General features: G+C 40.0%; 1 protein-coding gene across 6 annotated transcripts; it reads right to left on the bottom strand.

The window, feature by feature from the left end:
- Nucleotides 1–3,092: 3,092 nt before the first annotated feature.
- ARFGAP1 (ARF GTPase activating protein 1) lies at nt 3,093–18,790 on the bottom strand. 6 transcript variants are annotated; one of them, XM_088529119.1, is made up of 15 exons: nt 18,755–18,790; nt 18,184–18,320; nt 17,004–17,067; nt 15,890–15,999; nt 14,229–14,400; nt 13,353–13,453; nt 12,541–12,630; nt 12,047–12,143; nt 11,762–11,818; nt 10,822–10,854; nt 9,472–9,501; nt 7,786–7,842; nt 6,196–6,255; nt 4,672–4,748; nt 3,093–4,219 (listed from the first exon to the last, which is right to left on the bottom strand). In XM_088529119.1, exons 3-15 carry the CDS (start codon nt 17,061–17,063, stop codon nt 3,871–3,873), a joined length of 1,293 nt encoding a protein of 430 aa, XP_088385245.1. In that variant the 5' UTR covers nt 17,064–17,067; nt 18,184–18,320; nt 18,755–18,790; the 3' UTR covers nt 3,093–3,870. The 6 variants fall into 6 exon arrangements, with proteins under 6 accessions (XP_088385245.1, XP_088385253.1, XP_088385247.1 ...); XM_088529127.1 differs by lacking the exons at nt 6,196–6,255; nt 18,755–18,790 and having other exon boundaries at nt 4,672–4,742; nt 18,184–18,370; XM_088529121.1 differs by lacking the exons at nt 9,472–9,501; nt 18,755–18,790 and having other exon boundaries at nt 18,184–18,370.
- Nucleotides 18,791–19,115: the final 325 nt, after the last annotated feature.

Here is a 19,115-nt window from a genome sequence, read left to right as displayed (position 1 = left end):
AGCTATCACAGCCCTGGTGAGACAAAGCACAGCTGTAGCGTTGCCAGCCCTTAAAAATCACCACAGCCCAAGAGATTTGGCCTGTCCCCCTTGCACGCAGTGGCTGCAGGCACGAGTAGCCTTCTCCTGACGAAGTCTCTTGGTATTTATTTCATCCTTTCTGTTTCTGGTCAGTTTAAATGTGTCCGTTCTGGCAGCGTTGGTGAAATGCAGAGCCTGGAGTCAGAAGGCAATCTGAGGATCAAAAAAGACAGACAAAACTTCATCTGGATTAAAAGAAGTCTCGATGAATTGCTAAGGAGAGGAGAGCGCCTGCTCTTTTCCTGCGTTGCTGATGACTTTCAGCTCCTTGCGGGCAGAGCACCGAGAGCTGCAGCTAAAGCAGAGCGGGCAGCACGTCTTGGCCTCCTTGTGGCTTAGTGATTTAAAGGATGATGAATGACTGGCCTGCGCATGTGCTGGAACTGTGCGCTTCCTGCTTCCAAGAAGGACAACCCGACTCCATTTTGGTTTCGGACTCAGTTTTCCCGGGAAAGGAAGAGCCTCTTCCCTGACAAGGTTCCTATATTTTACCAGGGTATCTGTGTGCTGGTCTAAGGCAGCACACTTTGGGGGAAGCGTGGAAGTCAGTCCTGGGAAGAGCCAAAAACACATCCCAGAAGAGCAGCTCGTGTTGCTGAAACTGCTGATGTAGCCACAGTGCCTGAGAGGGGAACCCAAACTTTACGGTTCAGAGCTGGGGACTATGTCCTAGGAAACCAGTCGTGGGATCTACTGCAGTCTGCCACTAATTCAGCATATCCAGGATGCTCCTTAACCGCCTGCCCTCACAAAATGTAAAACGCGTAACCACTCATGGCTTAAAAATCAGCGTTGCACTCCAGACAAGTGAGACTGATGCAAATTGATGAACTTTCCTAGTGTTTCTAAACTTAGTCTCCTGAAAAAGGGCTAAACACACTTGGGCTCCATATCTCTTTGCTTTATTATAATGCTCTTTTAAAAGATGACACTGCAGTTCAAGTCCAGTACCACTCTACAGAACAATGAATAGTGTTCACTGAAATTGCCATTCCTGTGAATTTCACATAAAACACATCAGAAAAATTAAAGATACAGTATTCCACACTCACCACTGGCATGAAAATTAAGAGGGAGTTTTAAGAGATCATTCAAAGCCATTACAATAAAACTCTAATAATGGACAGAATAATGTTTTCTTGATTTCTGTTTAACTACCTCCTTGACAGGATTACTGGAATTTAATTTTGGCAGAGTAGGGCAAAAACTGAAATATCATGGTTGACTGCTATTCTCAAAGAGGACCACTGTATCTTTAAAAATATCGCGAATTCAACAACAAGGGTTTTACCTACACTTGTTAAGTTATTGCACAGATTATTACATGGAAAAATACATTATGAACCCATGGAATGTTACATAGCTTAGACTGAAGAAAGAAATAAAAGCAACAGCATTATCCTTGAAACCTCAACCATGAGGGAGAGTTGGCCAAGCCTTTCTTGAAATATAATTGTTATTAACAGGCTTCAAGAGAAAAATGAAACGTTTTAAAATAATCCCAAAAGTTTGGGGTTAGACTCAGCTCCTGGTCTGGGAACACTCACCAAGACTTTCTGTCCCTTGTAAGTGGCACTTAATTTGAACGTCTTGAAGTTTCTCTGATTTCAGCCTATTGGCAGGAATACAGCTGCTCTGTATCTTCCAAAACTGAAGCCATGCAAAGGAACTGAAACAAAGTCTGAAACACCAGGAAATTTAAATAACTGTTGCAATGTCCAGTTGTTCAGGTGTCCTTTGCATAAATTCTACCAAGCTGCTTTCCCCAAAGCAGAAACTTCCTAAGCATCTACTCTCCGATAAGAGTAAAAATAAAACAGAGGCTTTGCAATAGAAAATACCCTCTGTTCATCATCTCCTCTAGACAATATGGTAAATTATTCAGATTTAAATAAGTCACAGATGTTGATTCACCTGTCAAACTGAGAGGAGTCAGCATGTTGGCATTGCTCCTGCAGCTGTAGTTTCTGCTAGTTCTTATAGTATCTTTACTAACACCTTCTGTTACGGGAGTTGTAGTCTAGCTTTGTATCTCTACAGCCATGCACAGAAAAAATAGCTTTTCTGTCATCTTCTATTCAACTGGAAGGAGAAAAAAAGTCAAAATTCCAAATCTTCATCTTTGTAGGACTCTGATTTAGAACATACAGTTTCAAAAACAAAATAACAACAAAAAAACACCTGACAGAGAAATGGCTTATGCCATTTGTTGGTGCAAGTGATATACAAGTAAACCAGTTTTCTCCTAGGCAAGACACGCAGCTGAGGAGAACGTATGAAAACACATCACAGTATCAGTGATTCAAGGGAATGAAATAAAACTTAGCCCTCTAGGAGCTCCTGCTGGAGGTTTACGAAGGAGAAGCTGTAATAATTTTGCACGGAGGAAGCTGGATCAGCTTCATGTCACCTCAGAGGCCTCGCGCTGGCACCTCCTGCATCGCTCCACAAAGACCAACCAGCAGCCAAGGGCCTGGCAGGGCCGTGTCACACAAAATACAGTTTTGTGCCTGCCAAGAACATGCACTGCAGGTCTGCACTGGGGGAACAAACGAGAATAAGGCAACAGAAGAGTATGCATAAAGAGTTACATGTTTGACATGCAGCTAAGCTATGACAAAGGTCTATCTCGAACAGAAGAACACATGGAAAAAATGCCCTGTTTTATAGCCAGGATAAAGCTCTTTCCCAACAGTCCTACAAGCAGCCTGTAAAACTTCAGTCTCTCCTGCCTTTGTCTCTTCCACAGGCTCGTGCGACCCGCCAGGATGCCAGACATCTGCTCATCTGGAAAGGGCCTTCCTGCCAGTCTTGTTCCTCAGGGTTCTCACGTTCTCCGCCTGTTTTATCTAACTATTTTTTTAATGTTTGTTTCATTGCCAAGTAAGTGTCCAAAAGGCCATGAGCAGCAGAAAAAAAGACCTTTTTTTAGAATAGAAGGGTAGAAGGAAAAAAATAATACCAAATTAGACAGACTCTGCTAATACTCACATTGGGGGAGGAGTGCAAAAAAGGAAGGAGAGTATCACAACTTGACGTTACATGTGTACAAAACCTGCACTGTGTAAACTCTTATCCAAATGAGTAGGAAGGACAAGCAGAGCCATTCTAAATATCCCTTGACAGCTCACACTGTCAAGACAAGGAATTTATACAAGTAACTATCTAGCTCCAGATTCTTTATTAATCCTAAGTTTTAAAAGTCTTCACATCTCAAAGTTTAAAAACACATCTCTGATAAAAAGTATCTTAAAGAGCATTTTGAATTGCCAGACTTCATGTGGTGCCAGCAATCCATAAGGCATTTGAACTAGAACTATGCAACTGGAATTTGCTTATTTAATGGCTCTTTTTAAGATACATCCTCTCCTTTGCTTGTATTAAACACTTCACATCATCTCATATCACATGGAGACGGAATGAAGACCTATAAAACTACACATGCAAGGTTGTGCCATGAAAATGTGCTTGCAGTTTTTATCCTGTGAACATCCCTGTCAAGAAAGTTACTGTACTCGGCTTCAATAGTGCAAGGAGATTATATTTATCATTATCTTTAAAAATGGGAGAGTCATCTTCATGTAATAACAAGATTCAGACACTATTTTTTTTCCTAAACTTGGACAGAAGAAAGGAGAACGAATGGGAAGGAAGCACAAAATTAACAGATCAGTTAAGGTCAACCAAGATAATCCAATTGTGTGTGAAACTGTCTCCCCTTGATCAGCCAGCATAACCTCCCTCCCCTAGCTGTGCAAAACAGGGTGAACAGAGAGAACACCACCAGTTCTACCAGTCATCCCACCGATCATCGGCTGCAGACGCCTTCTTCGCTGCCTTGGGAGGTTTTTTGGTCTTGCTCTCCCCTCCTGCGTTTTCCCAGTTGGTCTCCCAGTTTTCCCAGCTGTCGCTGTTACTGTTCTTGTTGTTGGAGACTGTTCCTGAACCCCATACGTCCCAGCTGTCGGAGCTCTTCTTCTCTGTGGAATTGTCCACGTACGTCCAGCTCTCGCTGCTTGGGGATTTATGAGCTTTCGGTGCATCTGAGTTGCCAAAGGTCTCCCAGAAGCTCTGGTCTACGGCACTGTTCTGGTAGCCTTCCCCTCCACTATTCTGGTAGCTGTGTCCCTCAGCTGGTCTTTTAGGAGGGAAGGAAAAAAATGTAGGGGAGAAAAAGCAGGAATGGCATAAATAAACATAAAATGATAATGCTACTGTCTTTGCTCAAGAAACCCGAGGACAAAGGCAGAAAAGATGCAGATGCTGCTCAGAATGACACATATTCCAATTCACAGATTTTGGTCACAATTGAAAATATTCAGAGGTGGGGGCATTTGGCACAAATGTAACATCTAGGTGTGCTGCACTATTTGCTCTCAGTGCATAAATGGTTATACTCAGCTGAGCTTTATATGCCCCTGTGTTACATGCAGAGGTTTGCCAAAGTTTTCCTAAAAGCATAGCAAAGCTTTCCTAAAAGACAGAACCATATTCAAAAATTACCCACTACTATCATATTACAGACAACATACATGAGATGAAACTGGTTTAAAGAGACACAAAAGACAATAACAAAATAGACATACATACCTTTCAGCATTATCATCTGGTTTGCTAGAGAAGAAGGTGGTCACATCTCGCCATCCCTTACTTCCAACTCCCTGAACCTAGAGAAGAAGGACACTCTGCTCATCTGGATAGAACCAACATCTGCTCTAACAGTCTGAACAGCAAAAAGACACAACACATCCCTCCCCTTCCTGAAATTAAGATAACATATTTCACTGAAAAAAAAAATAACTCACCAGGTATTAGTATTTTTGATCAGGAGTTACAAGACTGATGTAAAGAAAATACTTTTGAGAGCATCACACTGCTGGAAGATGGGAGAAGTAGGTCACGGGGCTGTTTCCCCTACAACTGAGTTAACTGCTTTGAATCTGGTCCTAAACTTTCTTGACAAAAATGCTGGAATTACTCCTTACATAAACTGCATACTGCAGAAACGTTAGTAACTCAGAACCACAGCATTTCCCAGCTACTATGCACGAAGTGGGACGGTCAGCAGAAACAGAAGCCAATGTCTAACTTTTCAGAGCTGTTTCAGTTTGATGCTCCACTTCAGAACAGAAGTAACAAGCGCTCAGAAACCAAATAAGCTCCTGTTCCATACACTAAGCATCCTATCACTCGTTTGAAAGCTACCTTGCACTAAAATCAAAAGCCCAAATTATGAGGCTTGTCTAGATCTTGTCTGGTCTAGTATTGGTGCTTTGATGTTACCAAGAAGTATCACGATGTCCGTGATTAGTGTCTATACTTCTGCTGTCTTCCAAACTGTTTCCACCCATTTTCACTAGTTTTATTTCGGTGGAATAGACCAAAAGTGGAGTTCTAGAATAAATACGACTGCTAGAGGAATCCTTCTGGGGAGATGTTGTATTGGGATTGTATTGGAAACAAGAATTCTGAAATGACATTAATAGAAGTCACTATTCTAAGTCAGAGATACTACAGATGGGTCCCAGAACTCAGACTTAAAAGTCTGCAAGCTTTAAGCAATAATAATAACTTTATTCAAATACTCCCAACATTTAAGACTCTAAGCTGGTACCTGATATGGCCTCTAGTGTTGGCTTTCACCGTGCTAGAAAGGCAGACCCTATGTAATACTGAATAAGTTATCAAACTAGGCATTATATTCTGCAGTACTCTGTACTTAGCAATTGCAGAGAGCACTTACCACATTACCAAGCAATGACAGCAAAGAACAAAGGAAAAAGGTACAAAACATTAGTAGGTTTAAGGGTACATATGAACACAAGCTGTCTCCATATTCTCTAGCAGATGTTAACCCCATTTTTGGGACACAGACTCTCTTACATAATGCCCTCAGTGCAGACATTGCAGAAAATCACATCATATCTGTATAGGGTTTTCAGGACCTCAACACAAGCCCTGCACATTGCAAAATATATTGTCCAAAGTTAACTGAAATCAGCACAAGCAGAGACTGAAGCTGCTTTGGGGTTTCCTTTCACTAAGGACACAGAGAAGAATATGGAGACTGGCTTGATATTTGGCCTCCTCAAAGGCAAGGAGGCCGCTCCATACCTTGCTGGCCAACTGTGATACCCCCACGGTGACCTCCTCAAAAATTTTCCCCTCTTTCACCTACATGAATCAAAGCATTAGTAAATAATCATGGAACAAAGTATTTTGACACCTTAAGCTTACTTATGGTAAAAGCTAAAAACAAGAAGAGAGTGAAGCAAAATATATTTCATCCAAACTAACAAAGTTAAAATAAAATCTGTATAGCCCGTTAATTTCTAATGGGGGTGTATCTCAGCACTTTGATGTTCACAGGAATTTTCTACTGAAATAGAGTGCTTGTGGAAGGCATCATTATTTAGCACTAAGCATTAAAATCAAAGACACAGTCTTTAAGAAATCTGCAAACTTGACTTTTATAAAGAATATATTTCAAAAATCTATTCAAAAAATATTCAACAAGTGTTTGGTGAGGTTAAAAAAACAGCAAAATAAAAAACTTACCCAATCTATCTTCTTATCTTTTATACACTCTGACAAAAAAAAATATCTAAACGCTCTAAAATAAACTGTGGATAATCCTAGGGAATAGGAAACTAATTAAGACCTTTCTCCTGTGATTTCATATGCTATGTAAAGAAAGCTGAATTAAAAAAAAAAACGTAATGCAAATGAAATTATTTTCTGATATGCTTAAACCACAGTTTTCTAATTGAAAATTAATCCATATCCCAAAGTGATTGCAAAGGTGGAGACTCTTTGACTAAAAATCAGTAAAATCAGGCACAATTAGTCCCAGAGGAGGACTGACCGTTTTGCTTTCTTACATGCCCCCAAACAGCATCTATCCACTAATCTGTCTATTAATATAACCTGTGCTTTCCATGCAGGGGTGTTGAAAGTGCTATTAGCTACACGTTTGTAGTCATTAACAATTCTAAAAGGAAGATTAAAAAACCCTCTTTTGGACTATTTCGGTTTCTCAGAAACAATATAGCAATTAGAATGACTAATCAGCATGCTGCTTCAGAACATACTTTGCTTATGACTGCATGAAAACCTTAATATTGAGGTATTACCGTAAGATTTTTAAAAGAATACTAAAAATGGTTACATGAACATATTATTTGTTAATAAATTGTCCCTGTTCATCTCATATACTATTGCTCCAAGTTCTACTGCTCCTCACATGGCAGCAGACGATCTACTGGGGCTCCAAGAGGCTGAGCTGAATTAAAAGGGTGCTGGCAGGCACAAGGGAGAACATTTTAAATGGGATGCTCAAAGATGTTGCTAATAAAAATGTTTGTTTATGAGTGATTTCTTTATCTATTTAAGATGTATTTTCATTTTTCCCACTTTTCCATTCCTGCATAACGATATCTATGAAAAATATCTAATGGAGAATGAGTGTGACAGGTAAAACTCTTGCGGGTGTGGGAGAGATTGGTAGGGGAAAATATGTCCCATTAACATTTCCTTGCTTTTATATTAACCCTAAATTATTGGATATTTCCCCTCTGCTATTGGGCTAGCATATAAAAACAGAAGGACGCATTGACAAACTGGACAGTTATGATGGGAGGAAATAATAATTCCCCAAGGCATCATAATCATGTTCTGCAAGTAATTTACTAGTTCCAAAGTTACCTTTTCCTGTGCAGGTTTGAGAACATTTTCATTTAATGTCTGACCTAACTCTGAGGCCTATTTAAAAGCAAAACAAAAACAAAGTCAGTTATATTTTCCTTTATAAAAAAAAAAATACACAGCCAACATTCTCTGCAGATGAGTTCTTTGCAGTATCTCCCAAACACAGAGAGCCTTAAGCTTTGATTTGCACAAGCAGGATGAGCTGAAAGCACATACAGCACAGTGCTGCAGACACCTTGCAAACAACGAAAGAAAATAAATTTAAAGACAGATGCACATGGCCACAGGTTGTGGAAAATGCCCAGAGCCCAAGTCAAGCCTGATCTTCCACAGCAAGCAGAAGCAATGGTTCAATCAGCAGCAACCTGGAAGGGCAGCCCCTTGCTGACATTTGCAGCTCAATATTTGAGAAAACAAATCTCCTCTACCCTTACTTTTTCTAATTTTGGGGGGTACTCATAACATTGGTCCTTTTTAGGCCCAATTGTGCACAGTTCTTCTGAGTTGGAGGGTTGCTGTCATCTCTAAGTAACAATCCAGCCCTGCCTCGAGGCAATTTAAGAGTCAGTTGTGACAGAAGATTTTTGGCATTTTTTTTATGGCTCCAGGTTTGCAGAGGGAGGAAGCAATGAAATGCAGATATCCTTCCTTAACAATCCGGAAAAGGGGATGCATAACAGTGTCATACTTTAGAGGCTGACTTACAAAAACACAAGTTGATATCATGAAATGCTTTTCATAGAAGAACCATATTGACAAGGACAGCAGGGCCTGTAGGGGCTTCACAGAAAATCATTTCTTCCCCTACTACAGTAATAAGGCTGCGACATTGCCTTTTTTCAGTATATTCTACTAATTTCTGAATTCCTCCACCCATTAGTCCAAAAGAGCCAATTCCTGGAGACTGAGACACATAAGCACCTTTCCTTTCCAGATTCCCAGCTGTCTAAAAGCCTTTCCCTTAGACATAGTGCTGCTAGGATGTGCCCGGCACCCAGCCATCATTAGCTCCAGCACTTGCACTCCTTAACAATCCAAAGGTTATTTAAGATGACAAAGGGTTAATGTGACCCCATTCCCACATCTACAGAAACAGGTGGCAAATCACATCGGACTTGTTCTGCAGGAAGTAAGAGTAAGAAGGTGTTCATAAAAAACAAGAAAGGGAATCGAATAGGATTTTCCAAAGATGAAAAAAAAAACTCAACAGTCTGCTAAACCTGATAAATTAGCAGTTTATTACATATAATAAATCTAATACACTAAGTCTCATAATTGATGAGTGCTAAGTGAAGTCATTGCTAGAATTAGGGAAAATTCTCACATAACCCCATTTACTCAACCACCACATAAAGAGGTTTTTCTTACGGCCTGTGAACACCAGTGTAATTTTGGTGTAGAGCATTCCTGAATCAGAAATGCAAAAAGAAACCCTGATACCATCAGTGCTTCCAAAAACCATGGGCAGAAGCACAGAAGGTTTCCTAAGAGTGCGGAGCTTGGGTATCGCTATCCAATTTAATCTATTTTAGCGAAGTTGGAAGAAACATCACTGTATGAAACACAACATTATTCTAAACAGATTTGATGTAAGGCAAAAGAGACAGCTCAAGAGCAAATGCACATATTTAGCACCAACAGTGACAAGGAGTCCATGCATGAGAACATATGTGAGGGCATTACCGGCTCTGGCTGCTGCTTGTAGCCCCAAAACTTTACCCGACAGCAAAGGAGAAAGAGCAAGGAAGGTAGAAGAAGCAGCTTTTAGCAGGACTAGGAGCATTTCTTCAGGCAAGTTAAGTAGCATAAACCTTTGTTGAATTTTAACATCTACTGACAAGACAATATATTTGATGACTGGCCACCAAATACACTTATACTCAAATATAGGATATCAAGGAGATGTTGAATCTGTGCTACGGATCAGATGATTCAGGAATAAGATTTAAGCTATGGTAACAGGGCTTGGATTCTAGAGCAACACGTTGCTGAGAATCTTGTCAGTAGCTGTGAGCTTTTACACTTAGTATTATATTTACATAAGCATATTAATGCCAATAACACTAAAGAAAGAACAGTTTTCTAAAAACCAAACTGGACAAAGTGAGAAAGGAAGAAAAAAGGAAGTGCAGAACACTACATTTTTCTTACATAAGCCAAGCAGCAAATTTTAAAGCTTCTAAGTATCCCGTTTGTGTGCTTGCACAAGACTTTTTTTTGATAATTCTGCAAAACATGCACAAGTTTGGCTTGCTGTGCGGAGCACTGACACCCTATGGCAAACACTCGTTTGAACGCCACCTCCTGCAGTTTTACTTTTTTGGGGAACTACAGCATCCTATGCACACGAGGAGGCACGCCAGGCTAATGCTGTGCATGAGCCCCAGGGCAAAAGTAAAATTCCCTACAGCATATGTCAGTATATGTAAGCCCTCTCTCAACACTGGCATGTGAAGAATCCCATTTTATAGATTTCCACATGTTAATCTAAAACTTCTCAATGCTCACAGATCTTGCTAGTGCCAGAGCTCTGTATAATTCAGGTCTGACTGTCTCTTAATCTTATTTTGAAAGAGAACATTTTTAGAATTGTCACTTTTTTAATACACGGAGGCGAGTTAACTTGAGAATATTAAGCAGACTACATTCATAAGTGACTGTTAGGATTTAGCAGTGGAATGAGGGCTTGTATTCCACTAGATAGCCTCGAGAAGACAGCTACTTCAGACACACCACACTTATGCTTCACAAAAATAAAATCACTAGCATACTTTATGACAGAAAACATGAATTAAAGCATTTAATTCCACTGCCTATCAAATACTCCCTTCAATGATGTAAAAGAAGAACTACCACTATTTGTTTTATGCTTAACATGCCCATGTCAGCTGATTGTAATCTCCATGGAATTATCCCAGGGATAATCACACTGGTCTCTTGATGATCAAATCTAAATCAACCAGTGCAGGCAAATGCATGACATTTAAAGCCAATTTCTATGAATAAAGCACAGCTAAATCTATAATCAATCACCTTTTGACTTGCTTGAGATCCAAATCTGGTAGCCTGTGGAAAGCAAATAATTTAAATTTTAATATATTTGCTTTAATATATTTGCTTTGGTTAATTTAAATTTTAATATAACCAAGGGCTTTACTTCTAGTAAAGACACACTCAGAAATGCTGCACGGTCCTCTCCAAAATGAATGAATCTTTGCTAGAATTTCACTTTGAACAGGCAAAATCCACATTAATCCCTTTGGTATCCCAGACCATATAGGAAGCACCATTCTCAACTCAGCACAAGAAAGGCTCCTCAATTCAGACCAGCCCTAGGTGAGCCTACACAGACGAGTATCAAATTTGCATCTCATAACGTGCACTTAAGTCTTTTTCTCTAGTTTCTAATTTAGTTTTTGTGAAAATCACAATAGCATATTTCAGGTCCTTCTACCATCACCTTAAAATATGAAGAATTTTTACTTTCTCTAGTTTCTAATTTAGTTTTTGTGAAAATCACAATAGCATATTTCAGGTCTTTCTACCATCACCTTAAAATATGAAGAATTTTTACTTTCTCTAGTTTCTAATAAACCAAAAAAGAGTCACAGTTCAAGTGAGAAAAGAACAAAAAGCCATCAACAATTTGTCAACCAATATTAAATTTCTGCTGAAAAGAAATGCAGTTTATCTTTACTTGGCACAGACATATTTCTGAAGCAGAAATACCTGCATCCAGCAGATAAATTTGCAGAAATGTCCATCCAGAACGATGAGATATAGGTAAGGCAGAAATGTGCACTACCTGTGTCTATGTTTTATAGGCCATAGGCCAGGACACACACACAAAAAGTTTAGATTTCTTTGGTGATACTGTTAAAGATATCCTTTTCTTAGATTTCAAAGCACTCAAAGTTTGCTTAGTCTTCTTGACCTTGCAAGAATTACACTAAAATATATTGCATTTACTTACACCCTCTTTAGCAGCTGAGGCAATCTTGCTAGCACCAGTTGTAAAACTGCTCCATCCCTGTAAAAGAAATAAAAAATTCAGTACCCTATATTATTTACAATTATTGTTCTCAAGTTATATTCCTCTCATTCTCAAGTTATATTCTCAAGATTTTTTTTCCTCAAGAATCAAGTTATATTTTCAGGAATAATTCCCAAGTTATATTTCCCTAATTCCCCAATTCTCAAGTTACATTCCCCTAAGATGACACAAAATAAAAAGGTACCTCAGGTCACATTTCCTTACCGAGTACAGTGACGACATGGCATTATTCAGGAAGTCATCTTCCTTTTTTGGAGGTGTTACTGTGTTCCCAAATCCCACGTAACGATTCTCTTGGCCACTACCATAAGAAAATGAAGTGATATTTGAAAATATGAATAGAGAGGGATAGAGGAGGAAACAATCAATCAAACAAACAACGTTGTAAATGTCCCAGTTTTACCCAATACTCTAAATACACTAAAGCCTTCCTGGCTGGAAGCTCACTACGGCAACATTTTGATTTACAAGTACATTTTTAAAACACTACTGAAACATTTCTCTTTTAAACAAACGCATTAAAGGACATCTCCCTGATCATATATTATCTTTTTTAAAAAACAGTAAACAAGATATAACTGTTTACCTAGGCCAGATGAATCAGAATCACAGCTATGCAGCTGCAGCATAACATCCTGGTCTGTGCTATGCTGGAAGACCAGGCAGACAAAACATCAGCTCTGTAAATATTACATTACCCTTGATAGGAGTTGACATCATCATTTAGCCAGTCTTCAAACGCTTTGTCGGACGAGGCAGTTGCATTCTGAGATTGTCCAGCAGAAGTCCTGCAAGAAAGAAATTGAACTAATTAAACCACCAGGTGAGCACTGCAGCTTGTCATATATCATCATAAAACAAGTGCACAAGTGATTATTTCTTTGGTCTAACAAGTAGGGAACTCTAATGTAACCATTAAAAGCCACTAGAGTACTGAATGAATAAAGCAAGAGCAGATCCAAACAGTGTGACTCAGACTATTTAGCCCACTGAACTTGCTGGATGATGGCCAAGGACAAAGCACGTGTTTTTCTAATTTATGATTGCTTTTTCAGTTAGATTGATTCTTAAACGCAAAGAACAACATCAGGCATGCAAAAAGCAGAAAAACAGGGCTGCTGCATTTTAACTTTGATGCCCTAACAGCAATTAAATTCATACAGAAAAGATGGTCACATCCAGTTTCATGATTGACTACCATAGAAAAGCAACGCAGTTGAGTCTGTGGCACACAAGGTCTGACTGACACACACTGATGTCAGGTGTGCTGCAAGGCACAAAGCCAGAAGCAGCTCGGGCTCATTTTCTGTTCTTTCTCACTTTTCTGTCTCTGCCACAGTTTTTAAGATTCAGGAAAGCCTGAGGAAAGGGGGATTGATTACAGAAATGAAAGCTCTGCTACATCAGATTCCTTAACTTACGTAAGCAAAATGCTTGATAAAACAAATTTCAACATGAGGGTTTGATCCTGCTCTTGTAACATGACGATTTAGATAGAAAGAATACATACCGATGAGCTGAGGAGAGGGACATTTTGGGCTGTGGTGGTGTCCAGTTCTTTGCAGGAGATGTTTCAAGAGACCACTCCTTGCCTTCAGCTACAGTAGCTACCTAAAAGTGGTAGGAAAGATCAGAATGTCAGGGTCTAAGTTTTCATGCAAATTAGTACAAAAAAGACCTATGCAGTACAGAACTTAAGAATTTTTTGCCTTCATTAAGATATTCTGCTTTCAACAAGCAGTCTCTGGTACCAAGCAAATTCTGAAGAAGCAGAGAGACACCACAGATGACAAACTTCAAAGCTGTAGGAGTACTCCAGTAAGCACAGAATGTAACATCTTAATGCTGCAACAGTAGGGTCAGCATGAAAAATCAGTATTTCTGTACAGTCTCCCACCATCTAATTCCAAATATTTTGACATTTCATTTTTTGAAACTTCCAGACTCCTTGAAATGATTACATTAATTATTTGCTCTGCCTATGCTGTGTGTATTGAAACAATTAATTTGCCACTTTGCTACCATAAGCAAATAAGATTTAATCAGCAAGCTTTCGCATTAAATAGTACAGCTGAAATAGCAAATTATTTACTGAAAAATTAAGTTAGCTCCCCTATCTACCTAGTCACAGCAAGCTACATCATGAGAAACTAGCCCAAAGGCCAAAAGAAAGTTTCTAAAGAAAAGAAACAAAAGAGTAGTATTTTTTCATGCTACTTAAGATTTGAAAAGAGTATCTCTGAGTCTCACCCTTTCTGAGATTCACTGTAGAGCTTCAAACAGTTACTGTTTTTTTGTTTGGTTGGTTTTTTTTAAGTGCTTATGAAGTACTTAGAGATTTTCAAGTAGGAGATGAAAACAAACACTGCTCTACAACTACATTTACCTGATCTCTAAAAAGAGCTGCAGCTTTGCTGTTGTATTTCTCTTGCAATGACCAGCAAGGATCGTAGTCATCTTGAGACTCTAAGAACTCTCGAAATTTGCTGTTACCTCCAGCCTTCATTTTCTCCAGCTCAATATCCTTCCATTTGTCCATAGTTACAGAGCGTACAAAACTGAAAATTAGTTAAAAAAAAAATCAATGTGTTATGCCATATCCTGCTATAGGAGCAGAAGCTGATATTACTGCAACTCATCTCCAAGACAGAGGGTATGGAAAGGTGAGAATCGCTCTGAAAGTATAGGAAGAAAGAGCCTTATAAAAAGGTCAAATTCTCACTAAAATAACCTAAAAACATGCCTATAGAGGCAATTAAAGCAGATGGCCAAGGGAAGACAACTGGCAGAAAAAAAGCAGCTTTCTTCTACAAGCTTGGAAATTTTGGAAACTGACCTAACCCAACTTTCTTGACCTTTTTATTCAGGATTTTTTTTTTTTGCATGATTACAGCTAAGGGATCAGCAAGGATACCTTGTGTCCCTTCCTTTCCATCACTCCAAGCTTCTCCTCAGAAAGCCCATCAGACACCCCACAGCTCAGCTGTCTGAAGTAGCTGCACTGAACCCCCTACCATGACCTCATCCCAGGGTGTTTATGGCCACAGTTAACATCTCGCCTCTGTTTTGGGCTATGAATAATTGCTACTGCTCATTAAACTACATTAAAAAAGGAGTGCTCTATTGTTAGTGTTTCAGTACAAGATCACAGAAAAAAAAATGAGACATTACCCTCAGCAAAGCTTTATAGAACTTGTATCTTGATTTATTTCTGTCTTTTTGTCCCTAAATCGCTACCCTTCATTAGATTTTCCTTTGTCTCAATACTTGGTATTTGCTTTCACGTAACTCATGGAATAGTTCCAAACTCATTTCCTATGCAATTTCAACTCACTAAGGAACTTGAAATCACCCCTTAATAAGCAAAGCACATACTTCTGAATGGCCTCCTTGCTTTGGTGATCTCCCTCCTGGACTTTCTTTCCCTTTCTCATTTGAGTAACTGTCCCATGTTCTGCCCCTATTATAGACCATGGAGTCTCTGGAACACATAATAGTTCTTATTCCATAATTTCCTGGCTCAGCTGAGTATGTTTCTTGAAAAAAAAATAAGAGCTATCATTTATATTACCAAAAAGAGGAGGGAAAAAAAAAAAAAAAAGAGAAAACTGAATAAAGCACTTTTACACATATGCACACACTAGAGACATACATTTTAATCATACTATCACTGTTTTGGCTCAAATCTCAAATTGCTCTAATACTAGCAGTTTGAATTGATAAGATTGCACAATTAAAAAAAAAAAAAAAAAGGCTGTATACAAAGGAAGGGGATTAAACTAGCACAGTGTTTCCCAGATTGTGCAGCACGATTCTCAATATGAAGGGAGAAGTTTTACTTTCTGACCTAAGCATATAGCTACACTAATGCAGCCCATGCCCAAATTAATCACAGAGAGTAAAATACACTTTAGAGCAAAGCATAAAGCAAAACTGTCTGTGAAATGCTGAAGCTGGGACATTCTACACGTCCCCAAAATGAGATTCTGTCGACAGCCACAACACATCCCAGGGTAGCCCAGTGCAGTGTCTGTCTGAACGGCTGACCTGAGGTGAACTCCCAAGCCACGATGTTTTCCTGAGCATTCAAGACAGATCCAAATTCCATAGGTCACACTCACCCACTGGGGGTTAAATGCACCACATTCAAAACAGACCTGCGAGAGAAACACAGTCACGTCCAGCACTGAAGCATCTGTGTGAAGCTTTCAAAGCACAACTCAAAAAACGGAATTACCAAGACGTTACATGCAGAAAATAAATTCAGACTAGAAAATCTCAGCATTCGAAGAACATCTTCCCCGAAAGTCCAACTTCCTTTAAGTACTTATTTTGTAGTTCATGAAAAGGAATACTCATTGTTGCTTGGTTCAGTAAAATATTTTTATAATGTGAGTCAGGCACATTAAAAACCAGTAAGGAAATACAATCAAACGAACTGAACTTATACAGCAAAGAAATCATCTTTATTTCATTTTCAGACTGTTTTGAAGAAGACCAAACAGACTTCCTTAAGTTTCTTTTGCAAAATAAAGACACAACATTTAATTTTGGAACACGTATTCAGTCATGCTACAGTCTGGCAACGAATTGCAAAGATGATAGCAAATTGAAATGGAGTTTTTCTTTAAAAATCTTTACTGCTCATACATCACAAAATCTTGCATACTTACGACTGGAATCATGCTTTGGGGTTTAACATTGTTTTTATGTGGGTTGTACCCAAAAGATGTAATTTCAAATAGAGTTGCAAATAATAATTAGGGGGAGGAGGGAGGAATCCCACATTGATATAAATTAAAATGAACTTGTCTGTGGGCTATCACATTCAAGGTGAAGTATAAAACTTTTAAACAGACTATTTTATACTAAGCTATGTCCAAGATCTCACTTGTAAGACAGACTGCTAGGGTTTACAGCATTACTGGAATCTCTAGAACACCTGTGACAAATATACACCCGTGCATTATAATACAAATATGAACAAAAGTAAAATTAACACAAGTGGGAGATATCCAAATTTATGTGCCACCTGTAGTTAGTCGCATCAGCGCTATAAACAGAGTAGGTCTTGCAGATAATAATGTATGCCTGGAGTAGGCAAAAAGGAAACTCAATGCTACAAAACTAATTTAAACAAGATCATACATAAATTTCTTACATTGTTCTCATCTTGTGCTCTGACTTCCTTAAGAACTTTCCTTGTCCTTGGACTCGCCATGGTTCTACAAAGGGAAGAAAAAGGAAAACACAAAACTGAATGATTTTATAAGATTTGATACAGATTCTCAGTACTACATAGGGATGATCTCTACAAAAATGCGCCTACAATCTTGAACACTGAATCACAACTAACTGCTGGAAGAAAATTCTTACCACAGCCTTATTTTTCCATATGCCAGAAAGGTTTCCAAGGAGCAGGAAACCAAGGCCCCAACTTCCCCATTTTTCTCCACTTTTTCATCACCACCTCTGTGGCAAATCACTTGGAAATGAAGGAGCACGGGGGTCACACTCTACATACTACTGTAAGGGCAGATAAGCAGATCTGATCTGTCTAGCCATAAGCCAAGGTATTTAGTTTATTTCCAACTGCATTCAGTCACAAAAATGTGCTAATTATTGCACTTTACCATCCTTCAACTAAGCCACGGTAACTGAGTGGGCACATAACCCTTGATGCATCTTAAATCACAAGTAGTGAAGACCGAAAATAATTGCATGTGGACACCTTAAATAAGTAGCTGCTGTTTTGATCCAGTGTAAATGGGCATAAACTGTAAAGAGAATGTATAGTTTGGGAATAAATTTTCTTTAAAATGCATAAGCATTCCAGGATAAGGGCTCCAAGCAGGTTCAGACAGATCAGCCCTGCAAACTTTCATCTCCCAGGCAAATAATCTGCTTTTACAGTGAAACAAGTTCACATGCACCATACGAATTCTACATTAGGACTCTTTAGTTAGCTAAAAGCAAGTAAATAATGCAGATGTGGCACTAAATACTTTCAGCTTAAACAAGCTGTAAAAAGGTCTCTGATCCTCTGATGTAGAAGTCGCTTCATACAAGGGAGCTGTAAAGAGTATTTCAACATACAAAGATCAGCTGTGCAAAGCGATCTGCCCAATTTCCTGCACATGTGTGCAGGATTCCTATGGCTCTCACCAAATACAATAATAAAAAGGAAAGTGTTAGGCCGTACTATTTGAAGAAGAGTTTTGAACAAAACAGGGCACAGGCAGGATTCCCTTGGAAATATATTCCATTTTTTACAGCATGCTGCATTCAATCCACGCTCAAAGCCGAGTGCTTTCCCATAATAAAATGCACAGAAAACTCACCAAGCCCCTCACCAGGGATGAGAGGAGGGCAAATTCCTGGAAAACTGCGATCAGAGGCACCCCGTTCTCAGATGGGGCCTGGAGACGAGGCTCAGAACATGGCCTGGGTTCACAGGGAACACATCAGCTCCTCTTTCCTACCAGAAATAAAAAATAAAGTTAGATTTAAAAAAAAAAAAAAAAAAAAAAAAAAGGAGAGAGAGAGAGAGATAAAATAAGAAGAAGAGGGAGAAGATCCTGGGAGCACAACCCCGAGCAAAACACGCCCCTGCTCGCTCTCCCCGCCCCATGCCAGCTGGGCACTCTCCCCCCGCGCTCCCCGCCGGCCTTTTCAGCGCTTTTCTTGCACAAAAACACAAAACAAAAACCACAAACCAGGGCCGAGCGCCCGGCGCTCCGAACCCCCGAGCGCTCCGAGCCCCCGGAGGCCGTCGGGTCCCCGGCTGCGGGGAGGGCGGCACCGGCACCCCCAGTAACCCGAGATCCACCCCCCTTCCTCCCCGGGAGCGGGGCCGGGAGCAGCCGCGGGGCCGGGAAGGGCGATCCCGGCCCGCAGGAGCCGCCAACGCACCGGCCTCCGCGGCGCTCCTGACGCGGCGCCGCCGGCCCCTCAGCGCGCAGGCGCCGCGGACGCCGCGGGGCATTGTGGGCGCCGCCCTTAACCCGCCGCCGCCCGGCGCGCTGAGGCGAGCGGGGCGGCCATGGCGGGCGCGGAATCGTTACGGCTGGAAAATACCTTTAACTTTATTAGTTCCAACACCGTTCCTGTTAAAGCATGTCCCTACGGGCCTCAACTGCATGTTTCTTGAAGACTGCTGGCTTCCGTGGCTCTGCTTCCCCAGGCAGCCTGTTCCAATGCTTCCTCACTCTTTCCATGTAGATTTTTTTTCCTCGTATCTAAACTGAGCCTCCCCTGGCTCAACTCGAGGCTA

This window comes from Tinamus guttatus, unplaced genomic scaffold (genome assembly GCF_059628265.1).
Source record: "Tinamus guttatus ecotype Peru unplaced genomic scaffold, ASM5962826v1 Tinamus_guttatus_pri_ptg000027l, whole genome shotgun sequence".
Taxonomy (NCBI): Eukaryota; Metazoa; Chordata; class Aves; order Tinamiformes; family Tinamidae; genus Tinamus; species Tinamus guttatus.
Note: the sequence above shows the minus strand (reverse complement) of the source record. Positions and strands in the feature narration are given on the sequence as shown.

Bases quoted from the DNA above. Each gene is read 5' to 3' on its own strand.
- ARFGAP1 (XM_088529119.1), bottom strand. From the start codon at position 17,063: ATGGCGAGTCCAAGGACAAGGAAAGTTCTTAAGGAAGTCAGAGCACAA. The intron at 10,855-11,761 runs GTAAGTAAATGC...TGCTTTCCACAG, and splicing joins CCTCAGCTGCTAAAGAGGGT to GCTACCAGATTTGGATCTCA. The intron at 9,502-10,821 runs GTGATTGATTAT...TGTCGGGTAAAG, and splicing joins GATCTCAAGCAAGTCAAAAG to TTTTGGGGCTACAAGCAGCA.